Source organism: Carlito syrichta, unplaced genomic scaffold (assembly GCF_000164805.1).
Source record: "Carlito syrichta isolate Samal-C Ts95f unplaced genomic scaffold, Tarsius_syrichta-2.0.1 Scaffold301993, whole genome shotgun sequence".
NCBI classification, from domain to species: Eukaryota; Metazoa; Chordata; class Mammalia; order Primates; family Tarsiidae; genus Carlito; species Carlito syrichta.
Window position 1 is genome coordinate 436,871 of NW_007246089.1, and position 18,987 is coordinate 455,857.

The 18,987-nt window shown below is 36.5% G+C and overlaps 1 protein-coding gene across 2 annotated transcripts in view; it reads right to left on the minus strand.

The window, feature by feature from the left end:
* The window catches only part of ISPD (isoprenoid synthase domain containing), a 307,704-nt gene that overhangs the window by 197,711 nt on the left and 91,006 nt on the right, over positions 1–18,987 (minus strand). For both annotated transcript variants that reach the window (XM_021711282.1, XM_008055868.1), the window contains one exon: positions 5,609–5,713. In XM_021711282.1, the coding sequence (XP_021566957.1) occupies positions 5,609–5,713 (105 nt within the window). The remainder of the gene's footprint in view (positions 1–5,608; positions 5,714–18,987) is intronic.

An 18,987-nucleotide genomic window follows, 5' to 3' on the forward strand; every position in this document is an offset into this window, starting at 1 on the left:
GCCCGGAAGCGGCCACTGCACTCCAGTCTGGGTGACAGAGTGAGACTCCAACTCAAAAAAAAAGAAAAAAGTAAAGTTAACTACTTATCTAAAATCAGGCCTCATTAATATTTGCAATGTAAATAAGAAAAATTGTCTACAATAATTGTCTAATGTGTAGGGTAAACGTAGAACAGAGAAATTAAGGAGAATAAGCCTGAGTATTATGATTCATTTTCTATTCCCTCCTGCTTTCTTTGAGGAGTATAAATGCATTCCAAATTTAAATAGGATAAATACAAAAGTTTTTTTTTTTTTTTTCAAGCAGGTCTTAATGATAGATTTCTAAATTTATAGCAAAGATATTCACAAATACTAAAGTGACTTTTCTGGAATATTTGCAAGACTGAATTTTTACATTACCTCAAGGACTTTTTTCCCCCTCAAATATTAAGCAATCAACTGGATGGACAGGAAAGACTCCTAAATTTATTTTTTTCTGTCTACTTTTTCTTATAGCCTGTGGATACCTACTATATACAGATCAAGACTTTTTAAAAATGTTTATTAACATCTCCTACATAAAACGTTGTTGAATACCTCAACAGTACTTCCACAAATACTGATTTAATAAAAATATACTTGAAAAAAGATTTCTTAACTTTTAAAGTCCCATTTCAAGAATAACTTTATTTTCCCCTAAATACAACAGCTAGCCTACTTTAAAGGGAATATTACTGGAAAATGTTGTAATTCTTAATTGATGAATTATTTCATTTTTCCATTTAACTTTCAATGACATGGGTTGTTTCCTTATTTTTAATTAAAAACCAACACCCTGTCAGTTTTAAAGTGGATTTTATTCTGTCAGCATGATGTGTAGTCTTCCTTTGACTTTGCACAATACCCTATTATAAAAAAATTACCTTTTAAAAAAGTCAGTCCTGTTGTGATGGAAGAGAATGTCAATCCTCTAATTCACTAGTTTTCAAACTGTGCTTTCTAGAGCCTCAGGGGCCACCTGAGAAACAGTCAAGATGTTTGGTGCAGGTGAGATTCCAGTCAAATATCTGGCACTCACCTAGTTCAGCTCAATTTCTGTTTAGTTTGATTGTGCTTCTGTGCAATATTTTCACCTGAGTAACATGCTTAACTTAAAAAAAAGTCAACAGAAGAGAATCCTGATGCCCAGAGCTATAGACATAACTGTCTTCTCACTCCTAGGCCAGAATTCTCTCAGCTGCTGGTTGACACTATCACACATACATTTTGTTGCTCTTTCTGTGTTGAGACGTGAAATTATAAAACAGAGCTTTCAGAACAGAGTCAAGCCCAGGAGACTACCATTTTCTACAAGTTAAGTAAAAATACAATTAATGTTCTCCTACCTTTCTCCTCACAATAAATATATAACACCAATACTAGAAAAAAGGCAGAATAACTTACATTTGATAAGTAAGATATGGACTGTTTATTAATATACAGATTTTTTTGAAACTTTATTTCCATTTCATCAATCATGTACATCTGTAAAATATCATTTTCTCTAAACTAGATAACTATATGAAAACTTCTAAAAAGAAACAATGCCACCACTGTGTATTTTTGAGGTTAGAAACCCAAATAATGACTATTTTGTTTCTTTCATTTTTAAACAAAGATGCTAGAATGTTTGACTCTTAAAAAATGTATTTCCCATCAAAAGAAATCTTCAAAAGTCATTCTTTCTAAAATATTGGGATGACATAAATACTTCAGAAACTCCTTCTGAAGAAGCATTTTTTAGACAATGAAACACAGTTGTTAATTTTTTTCAATAATTGGTTGTAATATTTTATGCCTTGAAGATAGTTTTGCCATTTAGAAACAAGAAGTCTGTTCAATTAAGTCTGCATAGTGTAGTAAGTGACCAAGTTGAGTGATGAAAAGTATATTGGGTCAAAATATGGTACAATGATTAATTAAAGGCACTGAAGTTCTTATGTAGGCTAGATGAAATCTCACTAAAAAGAGAGTGTTTACAGAGACCCTCAAGATGCGACCACTCAAGGGCAGCATGAGAGCGGAACCCTGTTCCTGGTAGCCAGTCCTATTCTCTTCCGTGTTGATCACTCTTGGTGGGAAGAAGGGGTGCTATGATCATGCTAGGGGGATGTTCTCTATCCTGCATGGTGATTTGAAAAACTGATGCTTTCTCCTGACCTGAGAGGAGCTAACACAGAAAGGTTGGCATCACCCCTGAATGTTTAATTATTTACATTTACTTTCACCAAAATACGTGATACACAAAATAATTCTGGAACTTCTGGTTGCAGCTGAAGTAGTCCCACATGCAGTAAATCAGAAATTTCTCATCAGTCTTCATATCACTGTGGAGTTAACCTCCTGACTTCTGAGGGGAAGGGGAAGATACATTGCCCAGTTTCTGAATCCTCCCTTGCTTTACTGTTTCACGGCAGTGAAAAGCCTCAGTTATATCCAAATATGTCTTCCAATGTGTCAGATTTCAGAATCATGTTCCCAGTCCTTGGCCCTCCCACCTGGGTCCAGTACTGGCTTTACCATAATTGTTTTAAAATGTTTCACATCCAAATTTTTTTACATGGCAGCATCATTGGAATTAGAATAAAGTTAGAACACTAATTTCAAAGTATAAACTGCATTGTTGTGGCTTAAACAGCAATTAAAATACTCTTCATGCAAAATTAAAGTAAAAGCCTTTATTAAAGACAAATCATAAAATATTATCAAAAGGGTCTAAATCGTCAGCTAAAAAAGAAAAAAATACCAGAAGTAGAAGATAAGACAAGAGGCAGAAAAAGGAAATAGAGAACCTGAATACAATTGCAATATTTGCACTCAATAATTTTGCCTCTCTTAACAGAAAAGTGGTCCCTCCCCCCAAAATAATCTTGTAACGACTATTTACATGACATTTTGCTTAACGTACTTCATTGCAGGCCTTTTATAGTTCAAGATCCCTTTGAAGCACATCACTGTTCAAACTTTGTTAATAAGAGTTGGGCTGTCTGCCTCCGTCCAGTTTAGGATGTGATACCATGACATTGATTCCTCTAGGCCTGAAAGAGTGTCACCCCTTTGAGGGTGTTTCCTAGAGCTGCTGTAACCAAGGACCACATACTGAGATGCTTAGAAAAACAGAAAGTGATAATCTCTCACAGTTCTGAGGGCTAGGCCTCTGAAATCAAGATGTAGGCAGAAGCATGTTCCCTCTGAAGGTCTCTTCCTACATTCTGGTAATGCCAGTAATCTTTGGCATTCCTTGGCTTACAGATGCATCACTCCTACATCCACCTCCATCATCTCATGGCATTCTCCCTGTATTTGTGTCTTTTCTATTTTTACATGAATCCCAGTCACATTCTGGGCCTACCCTACTCCAATATGACCTCATCTTAACTTGATTATATCTGCAAAAATCCTGTTCCTAAATAAAGTCACATTCATATGTGCCAGGGGTTAGGACTTCTACACACGTTTTTTTTAGGAAGGGACACAATTCAACCCACAACAGCATGTTCCAAGACTCACCACTGGGACCAAGTGAAGCACTGTGGAAGGGCCAAACATGCCAGAGCATATTGACATTTATTGCACATAAAAGAAAGTCAGAGAGTCAAGACGTATTTGAGAGCTAATATTGTCTTGCTGGAAAGAACAGGTAAATACAAGCATTTCACACAATAAAAGAAAGAAATTTGTGAAGATGGAAAATTCAAAGAATAATATGTTGCTTTCCCTTTTATCCACAAAGTACTTTACAAGTTTGATGAAGGTTCAGAACACCCACAGGAGGTAAATAATCCCACCCTTAATGATATCAAAAGAGAGGCCAAAGAGTATTGATGTGTCAGTGGCAGGAAAATGCCCTAGAGTTGCATTTATTCACTTGGCCTTCAAAATTATGTCTAGCAGGTAGCCAGAGGAAGCTCTACAGAGACGTGAGTCAGAATCTTTAACAAAACATCTAAATGGTAATTGCCAAAATCCTCATAATTTATATTTATACCACCATTGAATCACATATAGAAAAGAATAAACAAAATGAATAAAATGTCTGCCTGCTGGGTTGATGGCATTTAGGTGTCCATAAACAAGAAATATTACTACATGGGTTTTCTCTACCAGGCAATCTTCCAAGCGTGCCAATATCTTGGAATATTAAATTCAACAGTTTAAATGTATCTAAAGCAAACTTAGCATGTAGTAAGGCCCATCATGTTACTGTGCAAAATACCTGATCAACTTATAGGGCTTTCTGTTTTTTGTTTTTTTTAAAAAAGAGGAAATATGCTTATAGACTAATAATCGCAGAATTTAAATGAATCATTAATAATTAGATTTTGGTGAATGTTTCATATAGATTTGCAAGATTCCATTACCAGCAATACCTTATTTAATACTTACAAAATGGCTCTACAACTCATTTTAGAATGTATTATCCAATTCAATTCATTTCTACCTTAATGAAACAAAAGAGAGTCACCCTATAACATGGCCTTGATAAGAAGCTGTAGTATGATAGTGCTACTATCTTGTTTATAACAACTACTCCATTCTCTCCTAAATAAATAAGTGTGGGCCGGGCATGGTGGCTCAAGCCTGTAATTCCAGCACTTTGGGAGGCAGAGGAGAGAGGATTGTCTAAGCCCAAGGGTTTGAGACCAGCCTGGGCAACTAGGTGAAACCTCATCTCTACAACAAATAAAAAAATTACGACCAGCCTGGTCTATTGAGACCTTATCTCTATAATAAATCAAAAAATTAGCCAGGCAGGTATGGTAGCATGTGCCTGTAGTTCCAGTTACTTAGAAGGCTGAGGCGGAACGACCACCTGAGCCCAGCAGGTTGAGGCTGTGGTTGCCCATGAGCGTGCCACTGCACTCCAGCCTGGGTGACAGAGTGGGAGTCCAACTCAAAAAAAAAAAAAAATTAGCTGGGTATAGTGATGCATGCCTCTAGGTCCAGCTACTTGGAAGGCTGAGGCGGAAGGATCACCAGGGCCCTGCAGGTCGACACTAGGGTGGCCATGAGTATTCCACTGCACTTTGGCCTGGGTAACAGAGTGAGACTCTGACTCAAAAAAAAAGAAAAGAAAAGAAAAGAAAAGGAAAGAAAGAAAGAAAGAAAGAAAGAAAGAAAGAAAGAAAGAAAGAAAGAAAGAAAGAAAGAAAGAAGGAAAGCGTGCTATTAGAAGAGTTGGGCCTTGTCACAGGAGAGAGTTTGATTCCTCCAGGGGAGAGAGAGTAGGTCAGAACTGTGGCAGATATCCTTTCAATACAGTTCAGTTGGAGCAACCACCCCAGGGTCTAGAAGGAAATGTTGATATTGTAGGCAGAGTTGTAGCTTTAATCAAATTGAATAAATGGAATAAAAAGCTATCCACAGACAGCAAGAAAAAGTGAGTAAACCAATCTTATGGTCTAAAATGGAGTTTGCTTAAATAAATTATCTCAAAGTAAAACTTTCTTGAAAATAAGCAAGAGAAATGATATCACACAGTAAACCCAGTGTTATTTCCAAATGTACACATACACACACACACACACACACACAGAGAGAGAGAGAGAGAGAGAGAAGAGCCCGAGCAAAGTACCATGTCTCTTACCTTCCAGAGGTCAGGTGATCCTTCCACAAGTTTGGCTTTCGTGTGGCAGTATTTTAGAGCCAATTGCAAGCACTCAGTTCCAAATTCCAGGTCATAGTCGCTACACTGGTGTAGGAAAACACACACACACACACATACACAGAAAGAGTTAAACTACAACCCAATTTTAAATAAAACTAAGCCTTTTATTTAATAACCACTTGCAAATAAAAAGACCCTAGAGAACTCACAATTTAATCAGCTATTAATTATGTTATAAAATAACTCCCCCATTCACTAAAACCAAAATAAATAGTAAAGGATTAAAAAAAGTGGTACATATACAAGATGGAATATTATGCAGCCATAAACAAGGACAAAATTATGAACTTGGATGAACTTAGAGTCTGTAATACTGCGTGATCTATCATAGAAACAAAGAACAGACTATCACATGTTCTCACTCATAACCAGACCCTGAACAATTATCATAATACTATAAGAAAGAGATTGGAAGTAGTGGGAAACTGCCAGGAGAGGGAAGGGGTGGATGGGCAGTAGCGGAAACTGCCAGGGGAGAGGGAAGGGGACACACTCTTCAACAAGGGTATCTGCATAATGAATATTTGTATACCTAACCCTGAATTATACCCCACATCTTTAAAATAAAAAATTCTTAAAAAAGAAAAGTATGTTAAAGAAAAAATAATATTTGCAATTGTCATAAGGGTTTTGAGATTCCTCAAGTTTCAGGTGTCAGATAGATATAATACTATTCCCTTTGTTCATAAATTACCTTTCCAAACATGTTTATAAAATGCCTGAAGGCAAGACTGGGGATTATTGTATCAGAACTGTTAGTAAAATATACATCTCTATAAAATCCAAACCCCATATCTTATATTTATTTATTTATGGTTTTTTTTTTGAGTTGGAGTCTCACTGTGTCACCCAGACTAGAGTGCAGTGGCCGCTCCCAGCCACCGCAGCCTCAACCTGCTGGGCTCCGGCGATCCTTCCGCCTCAGCCTTCCGAGTAGCTGGAACTACAGGTGTGCGCTACCACACCCGGCTAATTTTTGATTTATTGTAGAGATGAGGTTTCGCCAACTTGCCCAGGTGGGTCTCGAACCCACAGCCTCAGGCAATCCACTCACCTCAGCCTCCCAAAGGCATGGGATTACAGGCTGAACCACCGAGCCCGGCACATATCTTATATTTATAATCAAGACATTGACAGGTCATGGTTCTCTTATTCATTTTAATACTCAAAATATCAATATATCCTTTTTAAATGATTTGCATTTTGTTTATAAACATGGAAAAACAGCAGTCTTTCACTGTGAGAAAAAATTCAAGTCCTTATAGATTCAGTAAAATACAGATAACATTTTTTAGCATTTTAAGCAAATCATCAAAATAACCAAGCAATAATATAACTCAGTTGAATAAAACTCATGAAATACCTCCTCTGTCTCCAAGCTCTGTGTTAAGTACCACATATGTAAAAAGGTGAATGACACAAGTATTAATATTATACACTCAAGGAACTCTAGTCTAAAGAAGAGGCTGAATTCTGACAAATAATTTGCAACAGAATGTGACAGACACAGTACTAGAATGTCTAGCTGTAGCCCAGTAGTGAAATACTTAACCTTCTGAGGGCATCAGGTAAAGCCTATCAGAGGAAATGATCCGATCTCCTACATCTTGAAGGCTGAATACAGTTGGAGGAGGAGGATTATCTTTAAGCCAAAAGGTGCCATGCCAAGCTATGGCGGTTTGAGGCATTTGGCAGATTCGCATTTTAGAAAGGACGTATACAAGTAAGGACTGCTGAAAGGCAACAAATATGAATATGCATCTAGTCCCCTGTGCCAAAAGCTAATCACAGTGGTTTGTGAAATTAATGAACAAGAAAATATAACCAAATATACATAGAATCTTAATTTGCCCAGAAAAGTTCCAGTTCACATCTTCTAAATTTTTCATGATCTAAGGGGTACACGCACCATTGTGTTACATGAATATATTGTGTAGTGATGAAGTCTGAGCATTTATCTTTAGTGTAGCCCTCACCCAAATAGTGTATATTGTACCCAACAGGTATTTTATCCCTCACCCCCTCTTGCCCTCGCCCCACCTTTGGAGATCTCCAATGTCTAACACCTTCTATTCTGATACACTGCATCACATTTCCCAGGTGTTTTCATTTTTCAAAAGAGTATTATCAACAGTAGTTGCATTTGAATAAGCTGAGATGATTTTTGGCCAACCTTCACTTTGTACTTCCATGAACCTTTACCCAGTATCATCTAAGAATGAAGGATGCACAGCAGAGAGAGTTCTCATTAACATGAGGCTAAATCCCAGAAGGGGCTAGCAATAATGCTGACTTTTTCTGACTCATTCCAGAGGGACAAGATAGCAAACAGATCCCTGGATTGCTTTAAAAGTGCTCATAGGCCAGGAGCCGTGGCTCACACCTGTACTCCCAGCATTTTGGAAAGTCAAGAAGAGAGGAATATTTGTACCCAAGAGTCCAACACTAGCATGGGCAGCTTAGAGATACCCTATCTCCACACAATTTTTTTAAAAAATTAGCTGGGCTTGGACACCTAGAATCCCAGCTACTTAGGAAGCTGACGTAGAAGGATCTCTGAGCCCAGAGGTTGAGGCTGTGGTGAGACATGATCATGCTACTGCACTCCAGCCTGGGTGACAGAGTGAGAACACATCTCAAAAGAAGAAAGAAGGCAGTAGAGGGATTCTGCCTGGGTGGGGGGGTGAGGGGGACACAACATCAATAAGGGTACCTGACCTCAAACCAGGCAAAGTGGGAACCAAAGGGAGGCTCAAACTTTACCTGTACAATGTCTTTACCTGTACTACCTGTATACCAAATCCTGACTTGTATTCCACATCTTTAAAATAAAATATTTAAAAAAAAAAAAAGAAAGGAAGGAAAGAAAGAAGGAAGGAAAGAAGACCAGATAAATTATAATGAAACAACTTTTTCTTCAACCTATCAGAGCTAAAGAGCTGAGATAATCAAACAACTAGGGAGTCTTAAGTCTGAGAAAATAGATATCTTCCCAAAAAAGAGGAGAGGATATAATCACTGGCACACCTATGGCAGATCTCAAGAGGAAGAGACACTGTGTGCTCATATAGTCAGGTAAGAAGACAGCTAAAAATTTCATCAAACTCCTAAAAACTAAGTAAAAGCTACTTGAAAGAGTATACAACCTCTGGGAACTAAAGTCACAGGATTTCATAAGCACTTGTGGGTTCCTCTCTAGGGACCTCTACTGAGTGCTCATGAAATAGCATAATATTATTTAAAGGAAAGTGTGATAACATGTATAACCTAAATTTAAGGCAATCACTAAACAAAAAAAAATTAAGTTAAAAAAATAAATCAATAGTAGTGACGAAATCATAAAAAATGCTAATAATCTAAAAGCAGGCAGTAAAATGGGAAAAAGAAAAAAAGACTAGATAGAACAAATAGAAAGCACCAGCAAGATGGTGATTTTAGTCAAGAAAATTAATAATGAGTAATTGCACAAAATGTTTTTTGATATTTATTATCCAGCATGAGGGCGAGGTCATAATGGTATCATTGGTTACATAAGCAACACATACAAACAGAAACTGAGAACCATCTGCCTCTCCAAACTCAGCCCCCCAAACAGTGCCAAACAATCTTTTCCCCAGGCAGAAACCCTGGAGAGAGGCACTTTTAGAGGTCCTCAAAATACATGGACCAGCCCAGCCATGTTATAGGGAAACACATCATCTACAAACCCCACCTACAAAACTCACCAAGTCCAACTAGTTCCCAACAGTTAAATTGGCACAGAAAACCCATATTTACCTGACACCCAGGAAAGACTGTGAGATAAGATCAAAAAGGCAAATATATAAAATAAAAAATTTTGGAGGAAACAGAAACAGACAGTTTAAAAAACAAAAAAACTATAAGAGGTCCAGGAAGATGAAGTATTTTTAATTACATAAGACAGGGTAATATTTATAAGGGTGGAAAATGAGAAAGATAATCAGATGGCTCATCCACAAAGTCAAATATCTATAAAGAGACTAAAAGGGACACACAGAAAAAAGACACAGGAAGAAAACAACCAAATAATTCAAGATATTTCAGAAATAAAAAAAGATAAACAATAAAATTTTAAAAATTTATGGGATATAGAAGCTAATGAGTGAAAATATACCAAGCCCAATTAACAATTATCTTACAAAGAAGCCAGAATCCAAATGGACTGGAACTTCTTAATAGAAACAGCCAAAATTAGAAGAACAAGAAAGCAACTTCTTCACAATTCTTAAAGTAATAATTTTCAACATAGCATTTCACCCCTAGAAAAGCTATCAACGAAGTTTGAGGGCAAAATGTGAACTTTTCCTAATATTCAAGGACTCAAAATAATTTTAATGCCCAGGCATTTTTTCCCTCCATATTTTTAAAATTGATAATAAATAGAAATTTGTTGGCTCACAGTTTTGAAGACAGGAAAGTCCATTCATTATCACGGCTCTTGTGTTTGGTAAGGGCCTTCTTGTTATGTCATTCCATGGCAGAAGGCAAAAGGGGTGCAGGGGGTATGGGTGGAGAGAGACAGAGGGCCTCCATACTTTTAATAAACTTTTAAAGAGAAGGTTTAGGTTCACAAAAAAATAGAGCAAAAGGCACAGAGATCTCCATACCCCCCCAAGTTCCCTCATACATGTGGCCTACTCTAATATCAAAACTTTTCAACTCAGTAGTATGAGTATTAGCATCCACAAGACTACATTGACATATCATTATCACCAAAAGCCCACAGTTCGCATTACAATTCATTCATGGTATCATTCATTCCATGAGTTGTGGCAAATTTACAATGACTTACATGTATCGCTGTAATATCATACAGAGTAGTTTTACTGCCTGAAAATTATTCTGTGCTCCACGTGTCTGTACTTCCTTCCCACAAAACCCTTGCAACTACTGATTCTTTTAACTGTCTCCATACTTTTTCTTTTCCTTAATTATACAGTATATAACCTTTGCATGTTGAAACCTTTCATACCGTAATATGTATTTAAGCTTCCTCCATGTCTACTGATGACTTGAAAGCTCATTTCATCTTAGCAGTGAACATTTTATTGTCTTGATGTACCACAGTGTACTTATTCACTCACCTACTAAGAGACATCTTGGTTGGTTCCAGTTTGGACAATTATGAATAAAACTGCTAAAAACAATAATGTGCAGGTTTTTATGTGGACATACGTTTCAACTCACTTAAGTAAATAACAAGAAATGCAACTGCTGGATCATATGGAAAGGGTGTGTTTAGTTTTGTAAGACTCCATGATACTGGCTTCCAAAGAGGCTGTAACATTTTGTTTTACATTTGGGCCCAGGGTCCATTTTGAGTTAATACCTGTGACAGGTATTCAGTCTCAGGTCTATGCCTAGATTCTTTGCATGTAGATGCCCAGTTGTCCCAGCAACATTTGTTGAAAATGCAGCAACTCTTTTGCTGTATTGTATCACAATACAATTTGGCCCTTTTGCCAAAGATCAATTGACTCTATTTTTGTGGATCTAGTTCTGGGCTTCCTAGTTTGTTCCATTAATCCATATGTCTATTATTTAGGCAATACCACCCTGGTATGACTCCTACAGCTTTACAGGAACTCTTTTTTTTTTTTTTTTTTGCATTGGAGCCTCACTCTGTTGCCCAGGCTGGAGTGCAGTGGCATGCTCATGGCCACTGCAGACTTGATTGGCTGGGCTCAGGCTATCCTTCTGCCTCAGCCTTCAAAGTAGCTGGAATGACAGGTGTGTGCCACCATGCCCAGCTAATTTTTTGATTTATTGTAGAGAGGAGGTCTCACCAAGTTGCCTAGGCTAGTCTCAAATCCCTGGGCTCAGGTAATCCTCTTGCCTCGGTTTCCCAAAGTATTGGATTACAGGCTTGAGCCACTGCTCCCAGCCATACAGGAACTCTTGAAGTCAGGAAGAACAGCTTTGTTTTTCTCTTTCTGAGTCATTTGCCTCTACATGTAAACTTCAGAACAAGTTTGTCAATACCTACAAAATAACTTGCTAAGATTTTGATTGAGATTGCATTGAAAACGTAGATTAAGTTGGAAATAATTGACATCTTGAGAACACTGAATCTTCTTATCCACAAACATGGCAAACATCTCCATTTAGTTATTTAATGTCTTTCAGAGTTTTGTAGTCTCCCTCATAGAAGTTTGGTAGATATTGTTAGATTTATACCTAGGCATGTCTTGTTGGGGAGCACTGCTGTAAATTGGTAATATGTTTTGAATTTCAAATTCCATTTGTTCATTGCTGGAACAGAGGAAAGCAATGAACTTTATGGATCAGCCTTGTATTCTGCAACTTTTCTGTTACTGTCTATTCATTCTAGGAGTTTTGTCAATGCTTTAATATTTCCTACCTAGACAATCATGCTATCTATGTAAAATGACAGGTTTATTTCTTCCTTCCCAATCATGATACTTAAATCCTTTTCTTCTCTTATTACATTAGCTGAAATTGCAGGACAATGTTGAAAAACAGCATTGAAAAGACATTTTTGCCTTGTTCCTCATCTTAGCAGAAAAACTTTGAGTTTTTTAACATTAAGTATGAAGTTAGTTGGAGATGTTGTGTGAATTTTTTTTTTTTTACCAAGTTGAGAAAGATACCCTCTACTCCTTGTGTGCTAAAAGTTTGTAATCATAAATGAGTGTAGAATATTGCCAAATGTTTTTTCTGTATCTGTTTATTTGATCATGTGATTTCTCTCCTTTAGCCTGTTGATGTGATGGAATACATTAAAATATGTTTGAATGTTGAACCAGCCTTGCATATCTGGGATAAAGCCTACTTGATTGTGGTATTTTTTTAGACACTACTGGATTCAATTTATTGTATTTTATTGAGGATTTTTACATCTAAGGTCATGGTCTGTAGTTTTCTTTTCTTATAATATCTTTGTTCTTTATCTTCTTATTTGGTTTTGGAATTAAGGTAATAGGGGCATCACAGAATGAGTTAGAACATATTCTCTTTACTTCTATCCTCTAGAGACATTGTAGAATTGATTGGTATAATTTCTTCCTTAAATGTTTGGTAGAAATCATCAATGAACCCTTCTGAATCTAGTGTTTTATTTATTGTAAGGTTATTAATTATTGACTGAGGGCAGGCACTGCATAATTTCTATTCTTTTGAATTTTTTAAGGTGTGTTTTACAGTCCAGAAAGTGATCTATCTGACAAATGTTCCATATGAGCTTAAGAAACACATGTATTCCGATGTTTGTGGTAAAGTAATGGAGAAGTCAACTCTATCTAGTTGATTGACAGTGATGTTGAGGACAATTATGTCTTTAACTGATTTTGTGCCTGTTGGATCTGTTCATTTCTAACACAGGGGCTGTTGAAGTTTCCAACTATAATCATGAATTTCCCTCTCATCTTGTAGTTCTATTGGTTTTTGCCTCACATATAATGATGCTCTGCAGTTAGATCCATACACATTAAGTACTGGCCATATATTCTTTAAAAATTGACTATTTCATCACCATGTAATGCCCTTCTTAGTTTTAGTAGATGCCCTAGACTTTGCAATATACTTTTACAATTAATCCATGACCACTTTCAAGTAACACTGTGCCACTTCATGGCTTGGGCAAGCACCTTATAATAATAAAATAATCCTAATTACTGTCTCCTATCCCTTACATAATTGTTGCCATTGATTTCACGTCTACATTAAGTATACATAATCAAGTACATTGTTGCTACTATCATTTAGACAAACTTATTTTTAATTGGTCTAATAGACACATTTTTATTTTACCTTCACTTGTTTTTTCAGTGAATTTCTTCCTTTATGTAGATTTAAGTTTTTGACCAGTATAAATTCTTTCTAAAGAATCTCTTTTGAAAAACTACAAAACACTGCTCAAAGAAATTAAACAAAAAAAGAATCTCTTTTAATACTTCTTACAAAACAGGTCTACAGGCAACAAACTTCCTCGATTTTTGTTTCCCTGAGAAAGATCATTCCTCCTTCACTTCTGGAAGATAATTTTGCAAGGTATAAAATTATAAATCAGTGAGGCTTTTTTCTTGTAAATACTTTTTAAATATTTCACATCACTTTCTTCATGTTTTCAGGACTTCTGAGAAGGCAGATGTAATTCCTTTATAGGATGGTAGGGGGTTTTCCTCTTTTTTGTTAATAGATTTTTCATCTGTGATTTTCTGCAGTTCGACCAAAACATGCCCAGGTGTAGTTTACTGGCATTTATCCTGCTTGGTATTCTCAGAGTTTCCTGAATCTGTGGTTTATTTTCTAACATTAATTTGGAAAAATTCTCAGATATTACTGCTTTAAATATTGCTTGTGTGCCTTTGTTCCTCTCTTTTGATAGACCATTCTACATGTGTTACGTTTTGTAGTTTCCCCACAGTTCTTAAATATTCTGTTCCATCTTCTCTTTGCTTTTCAGTTTTGCATGTTTCTATGAAGATGTCTTTAAGCTCAGAGAATCTTTCCTCAACTATGTCTAGTCTACCAAAAAGACCATCAAAGGAAGTCTTCATTTTTGTTACAGGATTTTTTATCTCTAGTGCCAAGAGAATACAATGGTTCCCTTTTCTCCATATCCTGACCAATACTTGTTATCTGTCTTGTCTTCTTGATATCAGCCATTCTAACAAATGTGAGATAACCGGTATCTTCACTAGAACAACTGATTTCTGTTATCAACCTAGGAGTTTTACTTTCTCTACATGGCTCCTCTGGAATTTTACTTTCAATAGCACAATCTCTGACTGGAACCTCCATCCGTCAACTCTCTTAAACTTGCCCTTTGATCTCCTTAAGGCTTCCAACCCTGTGAAACCTCCATTTGTTCTTGTTTAGAAAACCTCCATTTTCTTAAACTGGCCCATCAAGCAGTAGACTATGGTTGATGACATGAAGAAATATATTACTAGTACCCCAATGCCCTTAGCCCTTGTCCATCCATTAGATCTTCTTTACAAACCCCAACCACAATCATATAGTCCGCTTTCTTGCCTTAACTTTTAGCTTATACTTTCATCAGTTATATACATACATGGCTTAAAGACCCAGGTATCCCTAGAAGATTAGTTATGAAAAACATTTTCCCCTACTCCCTTAACTCTACTTTGTCCTCCCTGGAGTAATCACCATTCCCTTTGTTAACTGACTATTCTACTACATATCTCTATGTGTAACAGTCAACCTTTGCTGAATAACAAACATGCAGAAAGTCTCTGGTGCATCAGTAAGCTTTCACATCTCACTCACACAGCTGTGGGGTGTTGAAATGACTGTGCTCCAGGCTGCAGGGTTGTGGATTGTCTGTGACAGCTCTGTTCCATGTGTTTATTCTGCAGCTCGACAGGAGGGGCCGAAACCAACCCAAGCAAATCTTCCTTATGGCAATAGCAGCACCACAAGAGGGCAAGCTCAACAGCACAAGCACATTTTAAGCCTCTACCTAGATCGCATCTGGCAAATGTCATTGTATAAAGTCAGGCAGCCAAATTAAGGATGAAGGAAACACACATAATTCACCAGGAGGCTATGGGAAGAGTGCAAATATCTGATACTGTTCCAGAGAACTGAAAAATTGAAACCAATAATTTACCTAGCATACTATTTCTCTAAATGACATACTTTGGATGCAGCCTCTTTATTATTCTGTTTTGGCCATTATCTTGGAAATAATTTTGCCCTTCCTCTTCTCAGCTTCACCACAACACACACTTCCCATTCCTCACCCTTTTAATATCATAATTTTGGTTAAATCAATATTGAATATTTACGTCACTGACTGCGTAAACAGTTGAATCACTTATTATTAGAATTCCTTTCCTGAACAACCTTTTGTTGCCCCTGGAATTAAAGCTTATTGTTTTTTGAGTTATGTGGTTGGTTTTCTATATGCTTCTGGTTTATTCAATAACAAACACTTAGCTGTTTGTCTAAATCTACTCTCAAGATGTTCAGACACCTAAGGCATTTCGCCAATTTTATATTCCTGAAACAGTCACTCTTAAATTCCACAGACCTTTTCCAAGGACCGGTTGTCCTCTCTGCCATTCATCCAGCTATCACCCTAAGAACTCCCTATACCATCATCTTAGAGATACTCTTTATCTCTCTCCTGTCATGGAATTCTCTATCTTCAATATCTCATGCAATCTTCTTTCTTGATTGACACTCTCGTTTATGTTGAATAAATCCTCCAATAGTGTTCTTTTTTTTTAAGATTAGAAAATATATTTTATTTAAAAGCAAATTAGAGAGAGAGAGAAGGTTCACCTCCCTAAGGTAGGTGAGAGGGCCAAAGCCGGAAACATGGCCTGGCCATAGCTCAAAGAGCAGATGGCCACACCATAGCTTAGCAAGGCAAGGGTGGTGGCAATGACCTAGCAATGGCTCCAATAGCTTTCTATAGAGTGATTGAGTTAAGGTGTTTATGGAAAGTGCCAAGGTTAGTATTTTTAGATTTTGCTTCTTAGCCTGGATGGACTGTCCCCGCAAAAGGTCTCTTTCAGTATTCAGTCAGGATGAAAAGCTAAACCAAACCAAGCCAACAAGACTTTGGATGCTGAGTGGAAGAAGGACTATAGACTTCTCCATTCAGTAGTCAGTCTGTACATGGTCTGTTAGTTACTGTTTCTGGCAAGACATTTGGGCCCTCCAATGTACCCCGTGTTCTTTCAGGACAAACACAGCACTTTGTCCCCACCTGCCTCTGTTGTGGTGATCATAAAGTAGGGAACATGATTTAGAGATCGGACTGTGTTTTAAAAAGCTTTCAACAAACTCACTTTATTTTGTCCCCTTTCACTTCATTCTAGAGTATCTCTAATGACAGTTCCTAAACTTTGAGAACTCTATAGCATACAATTTTAATTCTTAGTTGGCCTGACCATTTGCTTATAATTTGGCCTTACCAGACCTAGAGAGTCTATTAGTACTAATTCACTTGCTTTCCAGCTATTTTTAGATTCTCATTGCTATGTCTTCTATTCTTTTAAGATTTTATCCATTTTAATCACTTTCTAGTAGACTTAATGAAGTTTGAGTAGTGAGCAAAATTAGATAAATGTTCAGTTGGCTATCTCTACCCAGAAACAGGAGAAAAAGAAGAGTATGTATATTCTAATTAGATAAATATTCCAAAGTGTCTTCCACTATAAATGTGGTTTCAATTTATGTTACCATCAACAATGTATGAGAATGTGGCTGGGCAATTAACATGAGGTAAATTAATATGACTCAGAGGAAATGAAAAACCTCTGAAAAAATATTTTGTGCATAATGTGATTATTTTTCCAAGAAAGGATTCCACAACTTCCGGAGGTTTTATAACAGACAAAAGCTAGGAACCATTGTTTTATGATAACCATGTAATGGTCCATGGCTACAAATAATCTGATTACACATCCTTCCAGCCTTAACATCATTCACAGTATTATTTCTGCTAGGCAGCCTGGGAAGTTTGCCCAACAAAGAACAATATACACATTAGAGTAAAACTAAATCAAAGGCATGCAGGCACAGGCTTCTCACTCTGCAGTTTTAGGTTCATGCCCACAATGTTTCAAGTAGAAACAAAAAAAGACTATCTTACAATTAGGTAAGATGAACACCTGCATTCAATTTATCATATGAAAATCAAACTTGAAGCATTTTGCATATATTTATATTGTTTGAATTATGCAACATATTTTAAAATTGCATGACAGACAGCTATCCAAAAAGCTTTGTTCTTACAACGTATCAGTTCATTTTATGAGTAAATAAACAATTTCAAACTCAATCCATATGAGGCTGATAATATAGATATAGCCTTCCTCTTTGAGAAACAACATACAAGTGATCTGGCTAAGGACAAAATGTCTTCTGGCTGGGTTCAGTGCTCTCCTTTGTAATCTTGCCAGTTTGGGAGGCTGAGGTAGGAGGATCTTTTAAGCCCAGGAGTTTGAGACCAGCCTGGACAACATTACAAGAACCCATCTACACAAAAAATAAACTAAAATAAAATTAGCTGGGTGTGGTGGCACGAGAGGATCACTGACACCCAGAGTTCAAGGCTTCAGTGAGCTATGATCATACCAATGCACTCCAGCCTGGGCAACAGAGTAAGTCCCTGTTTCTTAAAAAAAAAAATTTTCTTCTATGGGAAAACATTTTTTAATGAGTGAGTTTACACAGAATTATAGTCACAACAGGCTTTCAAATACCCTTGTCAGTGGGGAAAAAAAATAATAAACCTATCAATTTGTTCACACTTTTACCAGTCCCACCTGACCATAATCCATTATAAAGTTAGAGACAATATCATCTTTATCTGTCAGTCAAACATTACCTAGAAGATTCTTTTTCTGTGTCCAAACAATTTGGGGGAAGATGTAACATCGGAAAAAATTTTACCAGTAATTCTAAAACTGTATTTTTAGACATTTCTTCTTACTTTCACAATCAAATATTGTCAAACGCCATTAAAAACTTAGAATTTGGCTGAAATGTTTACTCTATGTAACTTCTTTGATAAAGTAAACTGATAAAAACTTGGACAATAAAAAGAGAAATAAAATATTATCCTAAAACACATAATTATTAATCTTATAACACAACGAATTGAGTAGGTATATCACATGCAATATATCCAACCACAGTGTAAATAACTGAGGGAAAAAAATCAACACTCCAGTATTACTCTCCAAAACTAGAGTTAAGAAGGTTTTAAATTTATGAAAGGAGAACTGTTGCAAAACTATTGACCATAATCTCATCAACAGATTGTAAGGATCTAAAGTTAGTCAAAAAAAAAAAAAAATAGAGAATGGAGGACCCAGATGGAGAAATTGTTTCAGTAGTAACAGGACTGGTAACTTTATTACTCAAGTTGGATGATACAGGAAAAAAAAAAAGCAGGTCTGTTGACTAGGTTTGAGGAATCAAATTTAAGCTACCTGTAATAAAAGTACTTGAAAGCAGTTGAAAATATGTGTCCAATATTTATTGGAGAAACATGAAAAAGAATGAATGGGAGGAACATAAATCACTCCACCAAAAAAACACCTGCACATACATGTTTGTTGGCACACTATTAACAATAGCAAAAGCATGGAACCAACCCTGCCCATTGAAAGTGGACTGGATAATGAAAATATGGTACATACACATAATAAAGTATTATGAAGTCATGAAGAAGAACAAAATCATGAACTCTGCAGCAAATTGGATGGAATTGGAGACCATTATACTAAGTGAACTATCACAGAAACAAAGAACTGAATACGCATATTCTCGCT